This window comes from Aspergillus sclerotioniger (assembly GCF_003184525.1).
Source record: "Aspergillus sclerotioniger CBS 115572 chromosome Unknown BO94scaffold_17, whole genome shotgun sequence".
NCBI lineage: Eukaryota > Fungi > Ascomycota > Eurotiomycetes > Eurotiales > Aspergillaceae > Aspergillus > Aspergillus sclerotioniger.
In genome coordinates, this window is record NW_020291007.1 from 348,478 (window position 1) to 365,898 (window position 17,421).

Here is a 17,421-nt window from a genome sequence, read left to right on the forward strand (position 1 = left end):
TAGCTTTGCCGATTCAGATGCATCGTTTGGATGCTTAATACAGCAAAAAGTACGGCAGCATGGCTCCAATTTTACCAATTTCCATTACTTTACTAGCTCTACTGCCATTCTCACGATGAACCTTTAGCGAAGCAACAATAGTATTGACTAAACTCAAGGACTAATGTACGGTAACCCTGTTCCGGCCTGCATGATCTATCAACCTAGTCCATCCTGCCATCAAGGCTGGTCAATTCGGTCACCAGAGTATGCTACCTGAATATGAGCTATACCGTCACAGTCCGAGTACTAAATAGCAAGCGAGAACCACCAGTCGACATGCCGGACGTCGCTGGGAATAATCGAAAAAAGAGTTACCAAGATCGCTCTCCACCGTGGACAACTCCCGTTCAAATGAACCACATCGTGAAAGGCAGTCGGTTGACGTTGTTCCAAATGGGGAGTAGCTTCGCGTCCAAAGGACGATTGGCCGGCTTTGGGTTGGTAAGCTTGATCTGATTACCACTCTGTGGCCCAGAGCTGGCGGGCACATTTTCGTGCGAGCGGGCGCGGTTAGCAATGATATGGGCATAGTAAATCGCGGGGTCTAGTGTTGCAAACATATTAGCCATATCAACCTCAACTGGAAATATATGGAGACTTACACAGAGACACCGACGTGGTGGATCTGATGTACTGATAACAATGATCGTAGATCATGTTCTGAATCTCATGAGGCTTGTGCCCAATCTGGTCCAGAATCACATGGTAGTGAACTGGCCGCGAGGTTCCCTGAAGTGCAATGTGCGAGTACAACAAGAAGTCGTAGTCATGTGCACTGGTTATATCCCTCTCGATAAGGATCCCAGGCAGAGGGTTGTTATTACGATCGCCAGAGCTGCGGTCATTTGCCTTAGGGAAGGCCCTGAGATGGTGACGCTTATTAGCAACCACAACGGTAAATTTGCCCTTCCACTGATCGTTAGTTAACGACATGAAGACGCCTTTCATGTCCGTCACCTCCTGGCTCAGCACCGCGTCGAATTGGCCGGTAGAAACACCGTCGCGGAAATAATAAACATTGTCGGGCGCGCGTCCTAGTCCAACTGTGGACATCCACTCGCGAACAAGGGGCTTAAGCATGAACTCAATGTTGGTCCGCGCGATAATTTCCACGCGATCGCTGTTGCCTTCGCAAGCACCCCAGTAGCTGCCTCCGAAGGAATCCATGCAAACAGAAATGGCCGCCATTGAGGGAGACCAGACACCCATGGGAGGATGGGTCACATCGGCGCCGATGATCATGGACTGGGGCCGCAGGGTTGCGCCGGAAACCCTGGATGCGACACGAGCTGTAACTCCCCCAAGCTTGGCATTAATTTTCATCAGCACGTTGGAAACATACTGCGGATTGACCCCGTTGGGCTTGTTGAGATGGTCCGCCTGCATGACTTGTGAGGGCACACCCCAGCGGCAGTCGCACGACTTCTTGATCCTTGTGTAGGTGAAGGAGTTCTTGTCCGGGACGATGAAACACAGTAGCTGGGGATTCAAGTTCATTGTCTTCCCAACAATCTGATGCAACTTCTTAATCGCATCCCCAATGTCTTCCTTGAGCTCAACAACTACCGGGCGGCGCGTTATGTGACCACCATGTCCGGCGTAAGTTTTCATGAAAACATCAACGAATGCGTCCACCCTGGCCTTGGAAATTGGGTTACGTCTTCCCGGGAAGACACCAATTCCCCAAGACTCGAGGGGCTTCTTGTTCGGCGCATAGAACTTCTTTCCACGAAGGTCCCACCGGCCATTGGTCCCGGGGTCAACGCGCTGGTTGTTCCCAAACAGGATGTGAGGGCTAGGAAGAAGGCGAGCCTTGGTCTTGATCATGGTGTCACCGATTTGGAGACCAAAGGCGTTAAGGACTGGATCCGCGGAGTGAGCAAGCATTGCCTTGGAATTGAGAATGGTTTTCAGCCTCTCCTGCGGGCGAGACGCGGCATACTTGATCATCTGAGATGTCTGCCATTCGTTCAACTTCCAGGGATATCGCTGGAGGCCCACGATAGTCAAAATCTCCATGGGGTAGTAGACGCCCTTCTTCGTCATTTCGACCATTGGCAGTTTCCAGTTGAAGAGAGTCAGGTTATACTTGCGCTCGAAGTATGCCTCCACGCTCATGTTCTCCGTCTTCCCAGTCGCTTTATCCTTGACATCGATCTTAAAAGTGCGCGCATTGGCCTTGATAATGCTCTTGATGGTGAAAGGCTGGCCTTGAACAGGGCATCCTGTGTAGAACGGCGCCACGATGAGCTTGCGCAGGCGTTTGTCAAGTTCATTGACCCAATTGTCCCCGGTTGGATTGCCATTCCGATCCTCTCCGGGAGTAACAAGGGCCTGAAGGTGCTGGTGGTCTCGGGCGTCGCAGACAGCCATTGCTGCGCCTTGCAGACTGATACGGGCCCAAAAGCACGTATTGGAAACATCGACGTTGACAACCAGGGTGCGATTCTAGAGTACGAGTTAGTTTAGAGCCAAAGCCGGAGCAAAGAGAGGATAGGGCTCACAATCGAAGGCCGGATGGCTTGATACACGCCCTTAAAGGCCAAAACGCCGTTGCCAATGTCGTCGTGTTCTCCCAGCTTTCCATCGAAGAAGGAGCGCTTGACAGCTGTAAACTTCGAAGTGGGATGTTCTCGAAGAACGTGGTCGAGGAAATCTTGAAGGGTTAGCCTACCGCCCGCAAGATTCCAGCCAGCGGGAGTACTTACTTAGAGCCTCCAGAACTCCGTCCTGCATGGACGTCTTGCCCTGGAGCCAGAGGTTCAAGACCGATAGGTCGACCTTTCGAGTGGGCCGAACAACCAGACGGAAGGTATTGCCAGCCTTGCCGGTGACGGCCCGTCCCGCGTCGGCGTCTAGGTCGATCAGCTCATTGAAACCGTCCTGGTAGTATACCAAAGACCTGTCTGCGTAAGTAGTTGTCTTCACCAAATGGATGCTCTGATGCGTACCAGGCGAGCTTCTGCCCGTCGAAGATGATACCCTTCAGGGCCGCCTTTCTGGCGTTAGAAGCCCAAACCTTCTTGTTGATAATGGCCTTTTCGATACCACTACCGACTTGAACCTAGGTTGAGGGTTAGCAAGCCATCCAATTCTGTCCGGTAGATGCAACTTACATCGTACTGATAGACGGTACGGCTCGGGAACTTGTTGATCGGAAAAGCATTGACTTGCAGTTCAACTTCTTTTCCCGTGTTGTTGAAACCCGGACGGGCGACGGTATGAACTGGAATGTCATACTTCATAAGCTGGTTAGCATCACGAAGCCGCAGATGGCGGAGGCCACCATCGAGCTTATTAATAGCCTCGATGTCCACCATAATGAGAAAGTGTAATCAAAGTATAATTGACGTGGTAAGAAAACTGAAGGCTGAGCAAGAGAAGAAACCGATTGCGCAAAGGAAAGGGGGTGATGAGGAGAGGAAGGAAGAGATGGACATCGGGGGGGACGAAGGAGTTTATATAGTAATAGGGACTGTCTCCTGTGAAGCAATAGAATTGTCCCCAAATACAGTGAAACCAGCCGATGAATACAGGCCAATGGGTTGCTGTAAATGTAAATGGTGAATTCCTGCAATATAATGGATGATAGCGTTCAACCAATGGCCAAGGTGAATGCATGCGGCAGCTGTCTGAACATACCCAGCTTAAGATTGGGGAATCTCTTCAACGGGGGTGACGATGCGAGTAGGTAATGGGCGAGAAAGGGAATAACCGGGGATTGGTGAAAGGGCTGAGGGAACATGCAGCAGGACGCTGCTGCCGGAACAAAGCCAGTGCAGAGTAGCAGTTACACCACATGATGCATGTCCAACAAATCCCAGCCGGACTGATGGACCGGGGATTTTCCAAACCAAGTGAAACTTACCAAATGATTGATGGCAAATGCCGACATTGGGAGGTCGACATTTCTGCACATGTCGGTTTTCAACCTCGGCCTATCCAGTGCCGGGTCTTGCAAAGGAGGACCTCTGCTTTGCATTTTTGAGAGTGGGATCTTCCCTGAGAGTGTTGATCGATGGTATTTCTAAGGAGGAGGATCAATGAGAAGTTCTTTTCCAGAACAAGGAACAGGAGGAGATGCGTGTAGGAGATGCGTGGTGGAGAGGAGAGAGGAAGAGGAGGGAAGAGGAGAGAGGGCTTATATACCTGGCGCCTGGCGAGCGAAGTGAGAGATGATGAAGCAATGTGAGACGGATGATGAGGATGATGAGAGAGAGGCGAAGAGAAAGAGGATGAGGAGACGAGAGAACAGCAACAACACGTCGAAGGCGAGTCGGGGGGGCAACCACGCGTGATGATCTCTGGATGAGGAAGGCGCGAGCCAGAAGTGAGCCCGCCGCGCCCTCGCGCCTTCCTTTTTTGTGCGCCTTCTACGAATGTCCGGAGAGGATCAGGTGAGCGGCCATCAGGCTGAAGCACTTTGTGCAGACCCTTTGGATCTGATATGGTTGACACGGCAGCCTGGGCGATATGCTGAACTGAAGACAATTGCAGCGGTCGATAACCTTGGTCTGATATACGTCTCCTGGCTGACGCCAATTCCTCCGTCTCTACGTCTTTGTGTCTTCAGATCGCAAAGCTGACCAGACTCGATTACCCCAGATCTTTTCGTCGTCCTCTCACCCCAGTTGTGCATTCCGACACATGCGCTTGATATCGAAACCGCGGCGTCGATTCGATACGAAGGGACCGACAGCGCAAGGAGCAATGGCATCGAAAATTGACAGTTGGAGGGATCTGGTGTGTCTATGCCACCAATTTCTGCGAGGCTGGTTGTGCTGTGTCCGCCATTGCCAACCGACAATGCGTTGGGCAGCGGAATACGCGCAATATCTTGTTTCAGTGGACGTTGGCCGTCTATCAGATATGCTCTAGGGCTCGACCATGCCCTTCTCCAGATTAGTCCCGACAAGTCAGGTTCTATAAAATGGTTGACAAAACGGCAAGCGATAAAACCACGAACCCTTCTAATATGTCCATACAGTACTGCAGCCCATCCTCCGAGCCCTAATTCGATGTAATCAACTGCGTAGACCTGCTCAATACTCCTATCCTACCCATCACTCTACTCCTACAGACAGGCCTAAGCCATATCAATTTCCTCCTCCTGACCCGAATAATCAGTCCCATACCAATATAGACATGCTACAGCTATAAACCCACATCCATACAGCACACATACCAAACTTCAACCAACCACATACCCCAGCCAAGCAACCTAGCCCATGATCAGGACTAGAACCAAGACCAAGACCAAATCCACGAAACATCCGACAGCTGCCTATCCCACACCAGCCTCGCCCGGTCCAACACTACCTACAAACGAAACAGACTCCAAGAGTAACTTCGTCTACCCAATCCCAGACACGCACCCCCTCCGCCCCTAACAGCTGCAAGTCTAGACCACTACGATCGACGTAATCCACGCTTAAGCCCAGACCCAATGAATAGTAGAATACTATCTAGCTGCTACCCAGCCGTTACACTAACCGGTAGCTACGGGTCAAGTCAGGTCAGCCCATGCATGCCCGTAGGGTTTCACGAAATCAAACGGCGCTTGGAACGACGCATAAGTCCATTCCAGACAAAAGAGCACAATAGAAATAATAGGAAAAAAAACAGAAATAAATTAAAGATTAAATAATTGACTAGACTAAAAAAAATCACATGGAAGATAAGGAAGGAAGATAAGGAAGAAAGGATGTTCCAACCTACTCCTAGGGACATGACAGCATCAACCAAACCAAACAACTCACACCTAACCCAACCCCAAGCCCTCATATAATAACAAACCAGTTCCCTCCACCCCAAACCATCTATAATAGCATATCCCTCCAGCCCAGAAACAAGAAGGATAGCTTTTCCTCTCACCCACGAATTGATGTCCAAGCTTGGTTGACATGCAGGAGTACATAGGGACGTAACCGTTTCTCTATCGCACCCCCGGTAGCCTCCGATATGCCCTACATTCATTTACACCATGGAGGTAGTAAATATTCGAATATTGGAGTGAACCAACTCGATTAACTTAGTTTAGTGACGGTACCATGCTGCAGGGAATAGAACTCCCCTGAGAGAGGGCGGTGATTCGCGCATTCCCGGAATTCACGTTGCAGAGAATGGGAATTCAGCCGTTGGCCTATTGTAATACCTTGCTACATCACCTACCCTGCCTAGTAAGTAAGGTCTAGACAATAGGATGGTGATGATGGCTGCGTAAGGGCTGGGAATGTCGGTCATACAGTATATTTTTCAGAGGTAATTTCTTGGTTTATTGACTGGCTGGCACTGCAGTGCCAAGGTGGAGGAGTGAGTTGGTCTTGGGAGTGAGATGTGGGAGAGAGGGGTATTGAAGGGTCTTGGGGGTTAGCGTTATTTATGATGGTAGTGTGAATGATGGACTGGGTTGTTGAAGGGTTTGTTCTGGATGGTGATGTTGAAGGAAAGACCCTGTCAGGGGTCATGGAAATGGATGTTTCGATGGGGAGTTAGAGGTGTAAGTAGTAGGACTCTTCCAGGCAACTGATATCAACTGTAGTCGGGTAAATTAATCCAGCACTAATTTCAATCCTAGATAGCATATTGCATCGCCCGAAATCTTTACCCTCCAACTATGCAGATCTCTCCATCCATCGTATATACCTTTTATGTACTTTTGCGACAACTTGTCTAAATATAGTCACTTAATCTCCACCCGTCGTACTCCGCCGCCGAACAGACGATCTCTGCATCTCATACACCTCCCCCCTCTCCAGATCATCCTCGACAGCCGACTCCGACGAGCTCTCATCTCGACGCATCATCACACCATTATCACCACCCATTTTGGAATCCCGGCGGACATTATCCTGCTCCGTGGAGATATCAGACTCCTCCAGACCGTGCGTGCCGCCCACACTCTCCATGGTGAAAGGACTCGCCGTGGGCGCATCCAAGAGGGACAGCTCCTCCGGGGTGAACCACCAGGGGAACAGAAACGAGCGAACCGGAATGAGAAGCAGGATAATCACAGGAAAGCCAATGGCGGCGATGGTCTGCGTGATGGCAAAGGTGGCGCCGAATCCGATCAGTTCCAGGATGACGAACACCCAGATGGATAGCCGGCGTTTGATGCGCTTGAGCGGGTTGGATGCCGGAGTGAGGCCACTGTCTTGGGCGAGGAAGATGAGTTTCTGGGTGATACCGTTACCTTGAAGGGCTTGGACACCCATGATGAAGAAGAGACCTGCGAGAACGGCCTGGGGGATCAGATGCAGGACAATCAGAAGGGGTCCGGTCATGGTGCCTAGCGTCATAATGCCCTGCGCGAAGTTGCTGACGCGCTGTTCGACGACATGGTCGGTGATGCGGATGGCCTTGCCCTTGTTGGTGTCGTCCTCGTCTGCAACGTCGCGGGTGACGCAGAGCGCGGCCGTATGGAAGGGCGCCTGTGGGATCAGACCGTTGGGGAATGGAATCCCCAGGAGACCAGCAACAAACGTGGTGATTCCCAGCAGCCACAAGTCCCAGTGGAACCCGGCCGGCTTGCGAAGAGGGAACTCGGTTCCTTGGGCGATAAGAGACGAGACTATCCGGTCAGCTGGAGGCCACCGAGCACATTATTGTCCACCGACTTACCATTATGGTCAAAGTAGAACAAGATCGTCAACAAGACCGCAAACGGAATTGCAAGGAACACATCGCTCACGCTGATATCCCAAAACTGAACCAGCCAGCCTCGATCGGCCGTGGGAAAAAACGCCTTGCTGGTAGGCAGCCTCGCAACGTCGACATCCCTCATATGGCCGATGTGAACGAACCCCGTGAAGAACACAATAGTCAAGGGCGTACCGTAGTCCTCCAGGAACTTGCGAATATACCGCTTGAAGAGACTGCTGTTCCCGAGCTCTCCGCAAATCCAGCCACTCATGAGCACCAGCAAGGCGACCATGATGCTCAGATAGGCAGAAGTTTCCCCGGCCGTTCCCCACTGTCTCGTGAGGACCTGGATGCCTTTCTGGAGATAGATAAAGGCAACGTAAAAGCCAAAAATATCGCAAGAGAAGCGCGTCACATAAGTCAGCCCATTGCAGGCATTGGTAATGGCAAGCACCCAATGCATAATCAACGACCATCTGCAACCCATCAGCATTGCCCTATCCCACAAGAACACAGACGGCATCAACTTACATCCCAATCCAGCACATGAACGCCAGATAGTTCGTCCCCCGTGGCGAGATGATATCATAAACCGTATAGTTAAACACCGTAATCGGACCTATACCCATCAACAACCAATCCTCCACCACCATCAGCCAACCAATCCAATCAAGAATCCAACTCACCAGTAACCCCAACAATCACCAACGGCTGAGCCGCAAAAAGCGAAAACACGACCGCCGCCAAAACCGACGCCAGCAGCACCTCATTAACCCCATAGCTCTGGTCCGTCTTTTCGAACATATCCAACGAGAAAGCCAACGCAGGCAAGATACTACCGAAACAAGTCAACACTCACGCAGAAAAAGGAAAGAGAATGATCTGCAACCCACTTCGCAAAATACATATACACTGTGGCCGGAACGACACGATAGTCCCAGGCGTCGGTCCAATCACTCCAATAGTATGGTGCCCGGCGCTTCACGTCCTGAACCATGCCACGGAAGAGATGCACTTTCCACCATTTCTCCAGCCTGGCGGACTGATGGGTGTGCTCTCGCGAGAGAGCAGCAGTGGGCTCATGAGGAGGGTTGCTGTGATGCGATCGGCTGCTGGTACTCGCCGGTCGGAGAGGGGAGGACCGCGACTGCGATTGAGATTGAGACTGCCATGGTCGTCGCGAGTGCGATGAGGGCGAGCCGGATGACATGAAAATGTCCCCATGGGAGGTGGAGGAAGCAGGTCCCTGCATGGTGGGAATTCCGTTGTGACCGAACTACACAGTATATGCAAGTGAAGTCTGGCGGGTGTAAAAAGCCCGCGGCAAAAGCAAGGCCGAAATCTTATCTGGGGAAAAGGTGGAGACGTCCGACGGCACTCGCGGCGGTTGTGGAGAGGATAAAGCAAGACAGAAAATTTTAGTCCCACGCAAGAAAGGGACGGCGCGAGAATAAAAACAAAGAGGATGACGGCCAGAGCAGAAGAATGGGCCATACATATTCGGTAGCGACGCCGAGGGTAATTAATGCTAGTGCCTAACGTCATTGGCTTTAGCGAGCGACGATTTGCCGACGGGCAGCCATGCGTATTGCGCGCAGAACCCACCGGTCTTCTAATGCAGAGCAAAAGCAGTACGCTTGATGCGCAACTAGTTAACTTATACACGGAGATTTTAGTGACACCGCCCACGTAAACCCCCATCGCCCGTTGATCCTCATGACGAATCGTAAGCTGTTCCAATAGACTGTCACATCTCCCTACGTTATCCTCCACTCAATTTTCCCGGCCAAATCCTCTTACCGGTATCCCTCGTTAGCGTTCCAATCAACAACATCAACCATTTTTATCATCACGTCCCCTCTAGGCGGGAGGGGGAGGGGGCGGGGGCTGTTCGCTAGGCGGCTATATCATCCACGTCAGTAAGCACTCTCATTGAGAGAAGGGATGATCAAACGTACCGGAGGCGGGGGCCCCTCGCCAGGAGGCGGAGGGGGAGGGCTGCCACCCGAGGCATAATACATCGAAGGCATACCCGGCGGCGGCGGAGGCGCGCCCAGGCCCGGAGGAGCACCAGGGGCGCTCATGCCGGGGTAAGCAGGATAGGCTCCGTATCCATACGATGCCTGTCCGCCAGGGGGTGGTGGCGGAGCCTGAGCCTGCTGTTGCCAAGGAGCAGCAGCAGCAGCCCCAGGAGCGCCATAGCCACCGTGCGAGCCATAGCCGTAGTCGCCACCACCACCACCGCGGTTCTGTGCAGCCCATGGAGGGGCACTGCCATGGTCACGGGGGGCGTAGTCGTCACGGCGATCGCGGCCTCGCTGCTGCCAGGGAGCCACGTCGCTGGGCGGAGGTCCGCGCTGCCACGGCTTCGCATCACGGTCATCATAGCCTTGATCGGGGCCAGCCTCGATCCGACGAGGCACGTGGCCGTCTTCACCGGGTGCACCACCAGACAATTCTTGCATGAGTTGCTGGTTTAAAGTTAGTACGGCATCGAGATTAATGGCGTACGGGGATAGCCTACCTCCATCTCACGGTCAACAGCGTCACCGCCGCCAATGGCCCTGCGGGGACCGCCGAAGCCACCACTGTTGTTGTTGCGCCAGTCGGAGCCTCTCTGGCGGTCAGGACAATCGCGAGCCATGTGGCCAGCGTTGCCACAGACGCGACAGATGATGTTGGCGGTGAAGTTGCGCTGCTCAGGACAGTCGTACTTGCGGTGTCCGATTTGACCACCTAGACCGGGTTAGCCAGGATTCAAGATCTAAAAGAATGGGACACTCACAGTTCTGGCAAGCCTGGTTCTCATCGTCACGGAGAGTACCGTTGAGCGCGGCCAGCTCTCGAAGCTGGTTCCTCTTAAGCTCGTTCTGACCCTCGGGGATCGAAGCGGCCTGTATATTGTTAGATCCAGGTTTGACCTTTCATACAATTGCCAACTTACCGTCTCAATGACGTTATGCACCAGCTTCTTCGCCTTATTAACCTTTTCTTCAGTATCTGCCATAATCAGACAATGAAGATCTTCTTCCTGGTTGCTGGCGTGAGCGGCATCAGATCGACCCTTTCCTTCCTTGACGGAGCCTTTGCCACGAATAGCAATCTTGGCCCCGGACTCCGACTCCATCTTCTTCAAGGTGTTACCACGAGGTCCTATAAGTAAGCCAACTTTAAAAGATAGCAAAAAGCTAAGTGTTAGTGCAAGCTGTTTTCTTCCAGATGGTTGAGCGTGAGTGAGCAAATGCAAGAGAGAGCAAAAGGGTTCGCAGGAAGCGAGCTGGAGATAAACAACGCCCGACGGCGAAGTCTTCATCAGAAGCCCGACTCGAGCACAGAGCCAAGGAATACAGAATACAACAATGGTTAGGAGTTAGAGGGTTAGTTATCATACTGAAGTTAATCTCTGGATAGTCATTCACAGGCACATAGACCTTCTCCTGCGTCTTAGTAGGACGTCTGTAGTCAGAGGGCGGGTGATAGTTAGGAATGGACTTCATCGCCTTTTCGACGAGCTTGTGGCGCTCATCTTCAAGGCGCTTCCGGTAGCGATATTCCCTAGTGTTTACACGTCTGCCAAAGTTATCGTACTGGGGAGGCGGGGAGGGAGATCTGCAAACATTCATATCCTCGTTAGTCAATCTGATCTTCAAATGCGCCCAACAGACACAACAAGGGGAGGGGGGGAAGCGAACCTGTCGCCATCAGCAGGAACCACATCGTTGATTCGCAGCTTCTGGCTGATCTCCTCGATACGCAGGTGCAGCGTATACGCCTCCAGCTGTTCGTTGGTGAAGTTGGCCATGATCATCGTGGGCAAGCCCATGAGACCGGCGGCCTTGTTCTCCTGCGCATCGCCCCAACGGTTGCGCTTCTTACGCTTCTTGACACCGTCAACGGAGGGTTCAGCTAAGCTAGCGGTTAGTATCCCGTAGCATCTAGCACGCGTCCTCCAAGCCCACTCACCACGAACAGGGCTTCTGCCACGCTTGTAGCCGGTATCCTCGGCCGTGGAGGCGGGCGTCGCAGTGCGACTCTCATCCTCCTGGCCCTCATCACCTCCAAACCGTCTCCGGCCCAGAGGGATGTTGTTGGACCCGGTAATTCCCTGGTTTCGCCAGGCCATTTTTTCCTGTTTCTTTGCTATGCAGTAGAGTTAATCTGTCTGATAGGCGAGCAATAATAGTCTCAGTTGCTGTGTCTAAACAAGATGGGGCGAGTCCGCAAGCAAAGCTCCAGGCGATGTGGCAAGCTTTTAGGCCGGGGCACGTGGTGGATGACTAAGCTTACAGTAAGCTCGGGGTGAAGCTGGTTACGCAGATTGAATGAGGGAACGGATTAACGCTTTCACATTATATTAAGACCTATCGACAGCATACGGAATACATAACCATCCCATCTCCAGATGAGAATTCTATAAAGTCATTATGCAGTAAAAGTGACCAAGCTTACAAGCTACTGCTTCGCATCAGCCTTCATGCCCGACTGGATCCAGGACCGAGACTCAGCGGCCAGCTTGTCGGCAGCCGCCTTATCCTTGATAAGCTCCTTGATAGTATGCGGCGAGGGCACATGACGGCCCTTCTCGACGCCCTCATGAGCAGCCATGCGCTCCTCCCAAGCCTTCAAATGCGGGAACTCCTCGATGTCCACGCCGGCCCAGCCGGCGGCAGCAACCCAACCCCAGTGCGAGATATCAGCAATGCTGACATGGTCGCCGACCAGATAGCCGGACTTAGAGGTGGAAAGGTGCTTGTCCAGCACGCTGTACAGACGACGGGTCTCGTTGACATAACGGTTGATGCCGTACTCGACGCGCTCGGGCGCATAGCGGGAGAAGTGGTTGGCCTGGCCCTGCATGGGACCGACACCGGCGTTCTGGAAGTAGAGCCAGCTGTTCACCTCGTAATACTCACGCGTGCCGCGTGGGTAGGAGATCTTGTGGTCCTTGTCGTATTGTTCCACCAGGTAGGTGAGGATGCTGCCGGATTCGAAGATGCGGATCTTCTCTCCATCAGTGAAGGTGTCGGTGATGGCGGGGATCCGGCCATTGGGGTTGATTTCGAGGAACCAGCTGGGTTTGGGTTAGTGACTTTGACTTTGGTGAGAATGGCCTGGGGCAGACGGTTGCATACGGCTCTTTTTGGGTGTTCTTGGAGATGTCAATCTTCTCGACCTTGTAGGGCAGACTAGATGATCGGTCAGTCAAGTGGAATTGGTGTCAGGCAACGGGGTGTCTCGAGCATACCCTAGCTCCTCCAGCGCAATGGAGATCTTGATTCCATTGGGGGTCTGGGCAGTGTACAGAGTAATGTCGGGGCTGCTCATCTTGGCGGATGGATACTGCGAGGATAGGAATCGGCTCTGAAGAGGAATGGGTGAACACGAGCTGCGAGAGTAATGAGAGTAGACTGACGATACGAAAGACCCCGACCGAGGGGTTTTATATAGGCCTGTCACCACACGAACCCCGCTCATACTATCGGATGAATAATACGAATAATATGAATAATGAGCAGGTCATGCTGGAGATGATGCCATTATTATCTCCGCCAGTCGCCGACCTCGCCGACAAGCCCCACCCGCCAGATGCTTGATTTCTAAGCTGCGTTGAACTTTGAAGGAAACCTTCCGTCGATTTGTTTCTACGTACTACCTCGTATCCATTCAGAATCATTAGTAAACAAGAGATGCTACTCCTAGGTATGTTGTTCATGCTTTAATTGCACCCTTGGTAATCTTCCCAACGTAAGCTTGGGGAGCGGCGGAACTCAAGGTGGCCTCACAGGAGAATAACTAGTTACTCCACAGAGAGAAGAATATCTCCGAGAAGGTGCAAAGGAAAGTACACCTGAACAAAGATATAGGCAGATATGACATGTCCACGAAATATACTTTATTCCATAAATGGATTGGTACTATGTGCAACCCGGAAGCTCGGAGCCACGCAGAAAGACAACTATATACCCTAAACCAATAGCAACCCAAAAAAACACCGGCAGAATCCGACACGAGAGCAACTCGTAGAGATAATCAAAGTGAGCGAATGAGACATGGCTTCCAAGCCTGGTTGGGACGGGGGCGAAATGGGGCCAAAATGACCGCCCCATTTATAAAGGAACCCTCAGCCCAGCCTTACCACGTAAAACTCTCTTCGATGAAATCCACCTGGGTCTGGTCCTGTTTCTTGCGGCAGACCCGACGAACATCGTCGCTCAGGCTTCCGTTTCCGCAAACGAGCACACCCATAGCCCCGATCTGGTTCTCGACCTCCAGGCCGACCAGAGTGTCCACATTGGGTCGACCGGGGAACATCTGAACGGTAGCGCTGGGGCTCTGGATCTCCTTGGTGTTGCGCGGCCGGGTGATAAACAACATAATCCGAAGCACTTCCCGGCGACGGTCCATGGCGAGGATGCTGGTCATCCAGGGCCGAATCCACTCGAGGTGTTCGGGGGACTGAATGATCCAGACCAAGGTGACGCGACGGGCAGCCACGGTTCCTTCAGCAAAGCCTTTGACGAGATGGCGAACAAATGGTACTTGATGCGTGATTCCAACACCGCCGGCAAAGAGCATGACTGTGCCGTAGGAGTCCATGGTATGGATGCTGCCATACGGCCCTTCAGCGAACGCCCGTAGGGACACACGCCCCCCGGTAGACTTTTGGGCACGTTGGAACAGTTTGTCGGTGAATCCGGTTCGCCGACGCACCAGCAAGGAAATGGTTGTTTTCTTCAAGCTCACCAAGTCTTGCTGTGTCATGGGGATGCCTTTTTCGCCCGCGGGGAATTCTTCAGCCTCGCTCCACCCGACTGAGAACGGGTGGCTCATCCACCATCCAACAGATGGGATGTATAGGTAGATGTGTTGACCGGGGTGGAAGGCCCAGGGACGTGTCATCTTCAGTGTAATCCGCATTGCGTCGCCCGGGAGGGCCTCGATATGCGCCGTCGTGGACTCCCTCCCACAGTTGCGGTACAGAATGATGAAAATCCGGGCGGCTCGCTATACCCACGATTAGTTCCCAGTCTCATGACTCAACAGCGAAACAGTGACTTACCTCGAGGGCCCAGAAGATAACGGCCACGAGAAGGTAATTTTGAGAAACCATGCCATCCAAGTGCAGCCACAAGAAGCCGAACGAAAGCGCAACCAGCACCATGTGAAGGTGGAGGAAGGTCTCATAGAATGCATGGCGGATGGGGGAGGGCGAATGCACGAGGAGGGCAGTGAAGGCGCATGCGGCCTTGAGTTCAAGTTAGCCGGTTCCACGTCGCTATCGCCTTCCAAAGATACTTACGATCAGCCCATTCAACATAAAGCTGCTCTCGCCAAAAACCATTCCAATGACATCCCAACCAGCTATGCGAGGGTTAGCATACATCAACAACCACTTGATTTGGAGCGCGTTCACAAACATTTCTGAGCCTTGGGGATAGCCCAGGCAAACACATGCGCAAGTGACTGTAGGACGACAATCCGAGCGAGCCAACGGTGGATCAAATTAAAGGTGTCGAAAGGCACCTGAAGCAGGGTGATCAGGGGATTGTTCCTGCCGGCCATAAGCACCACAGGAATAAGGTTCACAGTCGCCATGGTTCCGGTGCGGTTGCGGATCAGGCCCGCAACTGTGGTCTCTGACGACCCATAGGGCACAGTGACGACGCAAAGGACGATGTTCATGGCGACGATACCAACCAAAAGAAACGAGTGGAAACGGCTCGGCAGCGTTCCCATGTTGACGGCCCGGGACAACTGAAACTCGCGATTGTGTCGGGTGCGGAATAACGGAGCATAGATGATATAGTTGTTGATCTTTGCGAGCATGCCGTGGGGGGAAACGAAGTATCGTTGGCGCTCATTGGTAAAGCTCGCGAGGCGTCTCATATGGCTTGCCAGGCGGTGCCACATCTTCCATACATAGATGAAGGCAGCCATCAGGCCTAGGACCATCAGACTGAGACGTGCGAGGTCGTCGTTGAGCATCTCGTACACCGAGAAGCCTCCATGGCGCTTTTCGAGCTCTGCTGCAGAAGCAAGTCCAACCAGGGACGAGCAGAGAAGAAGGGAATGCATCTTTTGATAAGGAGAAGTGAAAAGAAAAAACGAATGGGAAGAAGACTCTACAATCGACGTCGGGGTGCCGCTAGGGACTTCTTGTACGAGAGACCAGCTCTGTCCAGAGAATCTTGTCCAGGAGGAATTGCACGAGAAAACTTGAAATGACCCCTGTCAATCAACCAGGCGAGAGACCCAATGATGGTTATTTGAAGTCTCTGGGAAGTGTTGGCTGGCGTTGTGTTCGGGAGACAGGATATCCCACGTCCAGCTAGACCAGGGTTCACCAACAAGGGGATTGTTTCGCGCTTTGTTTCGCTGAGGAAAGTACACACATGAACAAAGACGAAGCAGCAGCCGAAGCTGGGTTGAGGGAACCAGCAGAAAGCTTGGTGTCCCAGTTACAGGGAATGGACGGTCGCCCGGGGGTCTGGATACTTTTGTGCGGAATCTCTCGAGGGTGGCGGGCAACGACCGGAATGTGAGTTGAGGGTGAACCGGTCACTCTCCTATTCAGCTTTGGAAAGGGTTTGGAAGGAATGAAGATATGGCACCAACAGCCAACAATGGCCAACAGCAAGCAAGAAGCGAAAGAGGCGATTGGGGGAACGAAAGCAGGGATGACGAAAAGAAGGGCTATCCTGTAGCCGCGTTGTGAAAGGAAAGCGCTTAACACAAGGTGTAGAAAGATGCAGAGAACTGCAAGAAGATGAGGACTCTTCCAGCCGTGGGGAATGAATTGAGAGCAAGCGAAACCTTCCTCCGCTTATCCATCACCTTCACGCCCTTGGCTGGAGCTCGCGGCTTCCTTGGACTCATCCGGGCAGCGCATCAGGGCCCATCGAGTCAGTGCATCGTCGAGTGGGGGGGAATGAATCCAGGCGACGGGCGACACTCGACAGGTCGAGCCATGGGCCATTGGCCATGGGACTATAGCCCGTCCGGTGACTCCTGTCAAATTTGCCTCCACGCCAAGGGATGCGGATATATGAGGCCATCGATCGCAGAGGGCGCAGGATGAGCATCAGAGCGCGGCGACTCCGGAAGAGACGCTGAATTGTTCGAAGGTGAAACGACCCAGCGGAGGCCGGATCAGATCTTGCGGCTTGGCTGGGGATGCGCTCATTGCGCTGGCTGTCGCCCTTGCGTTAGCGAGCCAATCTTGGCGACCATGGCGGGCGTGGGCGGGACCAAGTGGGTTGGCGCGGTTTGAGGTGATGAGCAGAGAGTCAGTAACCGGGCAAAGACCTTTGGCGCGGTCAAATAACCGTCGGAGAATTGCAAGTCGTTGCCTGTTTGGTGGGCGATTATTGATATTCTGCTCAACAGGATGGAGAAGAGGATGAGAAGAAGGATTCTATTCTTGGCAACGGCAGAACTAAAAGTAGTAGATTAGGTAGGCATTGTGACATTGTGGCCATTGTCTGATTGTACTGCCACCAATAATGGCCATGGCGGTATCTCCCGTCAAGCCACTCTCACTACCACCAAATGGATATCAACTCCGAATGGCTTCTTACTGAGTTCTTACTGAGTTCTTTGTCATCACCCAATCTTGGATTCCTGTACTCCACTCGGCCTCCAAGTCCATCCTTGCGCATTTAGCTTTGAGACATACTCTTCCGTGTCCTGTAGAGCCCAATTCAGTATGCTTGCCGCAGTGAGAATGCTATCGTTGGC

General features: G+C 52.7%; 5 protein-coding genes across 5 annotated transcripts; all 5 read right to left on the minus strand.

Moving 5' to 3' along the window:
- Positions 1-273: 273 nt before the first annotated feature.
- BO94DRAFT_566700 (putative eukaryotic translation initiation factor eIF-2C4) lies at positions 274-4,024 on the minus strand (the record flags this gene model as incomplete). Its single annotated transcript, XM_025614578.1, has 7 exons — positions 274-586; positions 645-2,490; positions 2,547-2,698; positions 2,751-2,944; positions 2,994-3,106; positions 3,159-3,347; positions 3,911-4,024. 7 exons carry the CDS (start codon positions 4,022-4,024, stop codon positions 390-392), a joined length of 2,805 nt encoding a protein of 934 aa, XP_025466512.1. The 3' UTR covers positions 274-389.
- A 2,594-nt stretch (positions 4,025-6,618) lies between these two features.
- On the minus strand, positions 6,619-9,071 carry BO94DRAFT_105412 (anion exchange family protein). Its single transcript, XM_025605479.1, has 5 exons — positions 8,577-9,071; positions 8,370-8,518; positions 8,215-8,302; positions 7,663-8,159; positions 6,619-7,612 (listed from the first exon to the last, which is right to left on the minus strand). The coding sequence occupies exons 1-5, from the start codon at positions 8,933-8,935 to the stop codon at positions 6,729-6,731; spliced, it is 1,977 nt and encodes a 658-aa protein (XP_025466513.1). The 5' UTR covers positions 8,936-9,071; the 3' UTR covers positions 6,619-6,728.
- A 392-nt stretch (positions 9,072-9,463) lies between these two features.
- On the minus strand, positions 9,464-10,463 carry bbp (putative zinc knuckle transcription factor/splicing factor MSL5/ZFM1). Its single transcript, XM_025605480.1, has 3 exons — positions 10,208-10,463; positions 9,642-10,154; positions 9,464-9,585 (listed from the first exon to the last, which is right to left on the minus strand). The coding sequence occupies exons 1-3, from the start codon at positions 10,325-10,327 to the stop codon at positions 9,544-9,546; spliced, it is 675 nt and encodes a 224-aa protein (XP_025466514.1). The 5' UTR covers positions 10,328-10,463; the 3' UTR covers positions 9,464-9,543.
- A 1,580-nt stretch (positions 10,464-12,043) lies between these two features.
- BO94DRAFT_536158 (glutathione S-transferase family protein) lies at positions 12,044-13,014 on the minus strand. Its single transcript, XM_025611953.1, has 3 exons — positions 12,929-13,014; positions 12,816-12,869; positions 12,044-12,754 (listed from the first exon to the last, which is right to left on the minus strand). Exons 1-3 carry the CDS (start codon positions 13,006-13,008, stop codon positions 12,136-12,138), a joined length of 753 nt encoding a protein of 250 aa, XP_025466515.1. The 5' UTR covers positions 13,009-13,014; the 3' UTR covers positions 12,044-12,135.
- A 595-nt stretch (positions 13,015-13,609) lies between these two features.
- BO94DRAFT_105507 (ferric reductase family protein) lies at positions 13,610-16,104 on the minus strand. The gene is made up of 4 exons (XM_025605482.1): positions 15,102-16,104; positions 14,984-15,045; positions 14,744-14,929; positions 13,610-14,688 (listed from the first exon to the last, which is right to left on the minus strand). The coding sequence occupies exons 1-4, from the start codon at positions 15,757-15,759 to the stop codon at positions 13,816-13,818; spliced, it is 1,779 nt and encodes a 592-aa protein (XP_025466516.1). The 5' UTR covers positions 15,760-16,104; the 3' UTR covers positions 13,610-13,815.
- Positions 16,105-17,421: the final 1,317 nt, after the last annotated feature.

Excerpts from the sequence above, each read along its gene's own strand:
- BO94DRAFT_536158 (XM_025611953.1), bottom strand. The coding sequence starts at position 13,008 with ATGAGCAGCCCCGACATTACTCTGTACACTGCCCAGACCCCCAATGGA. Across the intron at positions 12,870-12,928 it reads ATTGCGCTGGAGGAGCTAGG|TCTGCCCTACAAGGTCGAGA; the intron begins GTATGCTCGAGA and ends CCGATCATCTAG. Across the intron at positions 12,755-12,815 it reads AAGAACACCCAAAAAGAGCC|CTGGTTCCTCGAAATCAACC; the intron begins GTATGCAACCGT and ends ACCCAAACCCAG.
- bbp (XM_025605480.1), bottom strand. The coding sequence starts at position 10,327 with ATGGCTCGCGATTGTCCTGACCGCCAGAGAGGCTCCGACTGGCGCAAC. Across the intron at positions 10,155-10,207 it reads CTGTTGACCGTGAGATGGAG|CAACTCATGCAAGAATTGTC; the intron begins GTAGGCTATCCC and ends ACTTTAAACCAG. Across the intron at positions 9,586-9,641 it reads GCGAGGGGCCCCCGCCTCCG|CCGCCTAGCGAACAGCCCCC; the intron begins GTACGTTTGATC and ends TGGATGATATAG.
- BO94DRAFT_105507 (XM_025605482.1), bottom strand. The coding sequence starts at position 15,759 with ATGCATTCCCTTCTTCTCTGCTCGTCCCTGGTTGGACTTGCTTCTGCA. Across the intron at positions 15,046-15,101 it reads TATCCCCAAGGCTCAGAAAT|CTGGTTGGGATGTCATTGGA; the intron begins GTTTGTGAACGC and ends ACCCTCGCATAG. Across the intron at positions 14,930-14,983 it reads TTATGTTGAATGGGCTGATC|GCCGCATGCGCCTTCACTGC; the intron begins GTAAGTATCTTT and ends CTTGAACTCAAG.
- BO94DRAFT_105412 (XM_025605479.1), bottom strand. The coding sequence starts at position 8,935 with ATGCAGGGACCTGCTTCCTCCACCTCCCATGGGGACATTTTCATGTCA. Across the intron at positions 8,519-8,576 it reads GTGTATATGTATTTTGCGAA|TATCTTGCCTGCGTTGGCTT; the intron begins GTGGGTTGCAGA and ends TTGTTTCGGTAG. Across the intron at positions 8,160-8,214 it reads TTCATGTGCTGGATTGGGAT|ATGGTCGTTGATTATGCATT; the intron begins GTAAGTTGATGC and ends GATGGGTTGCAG.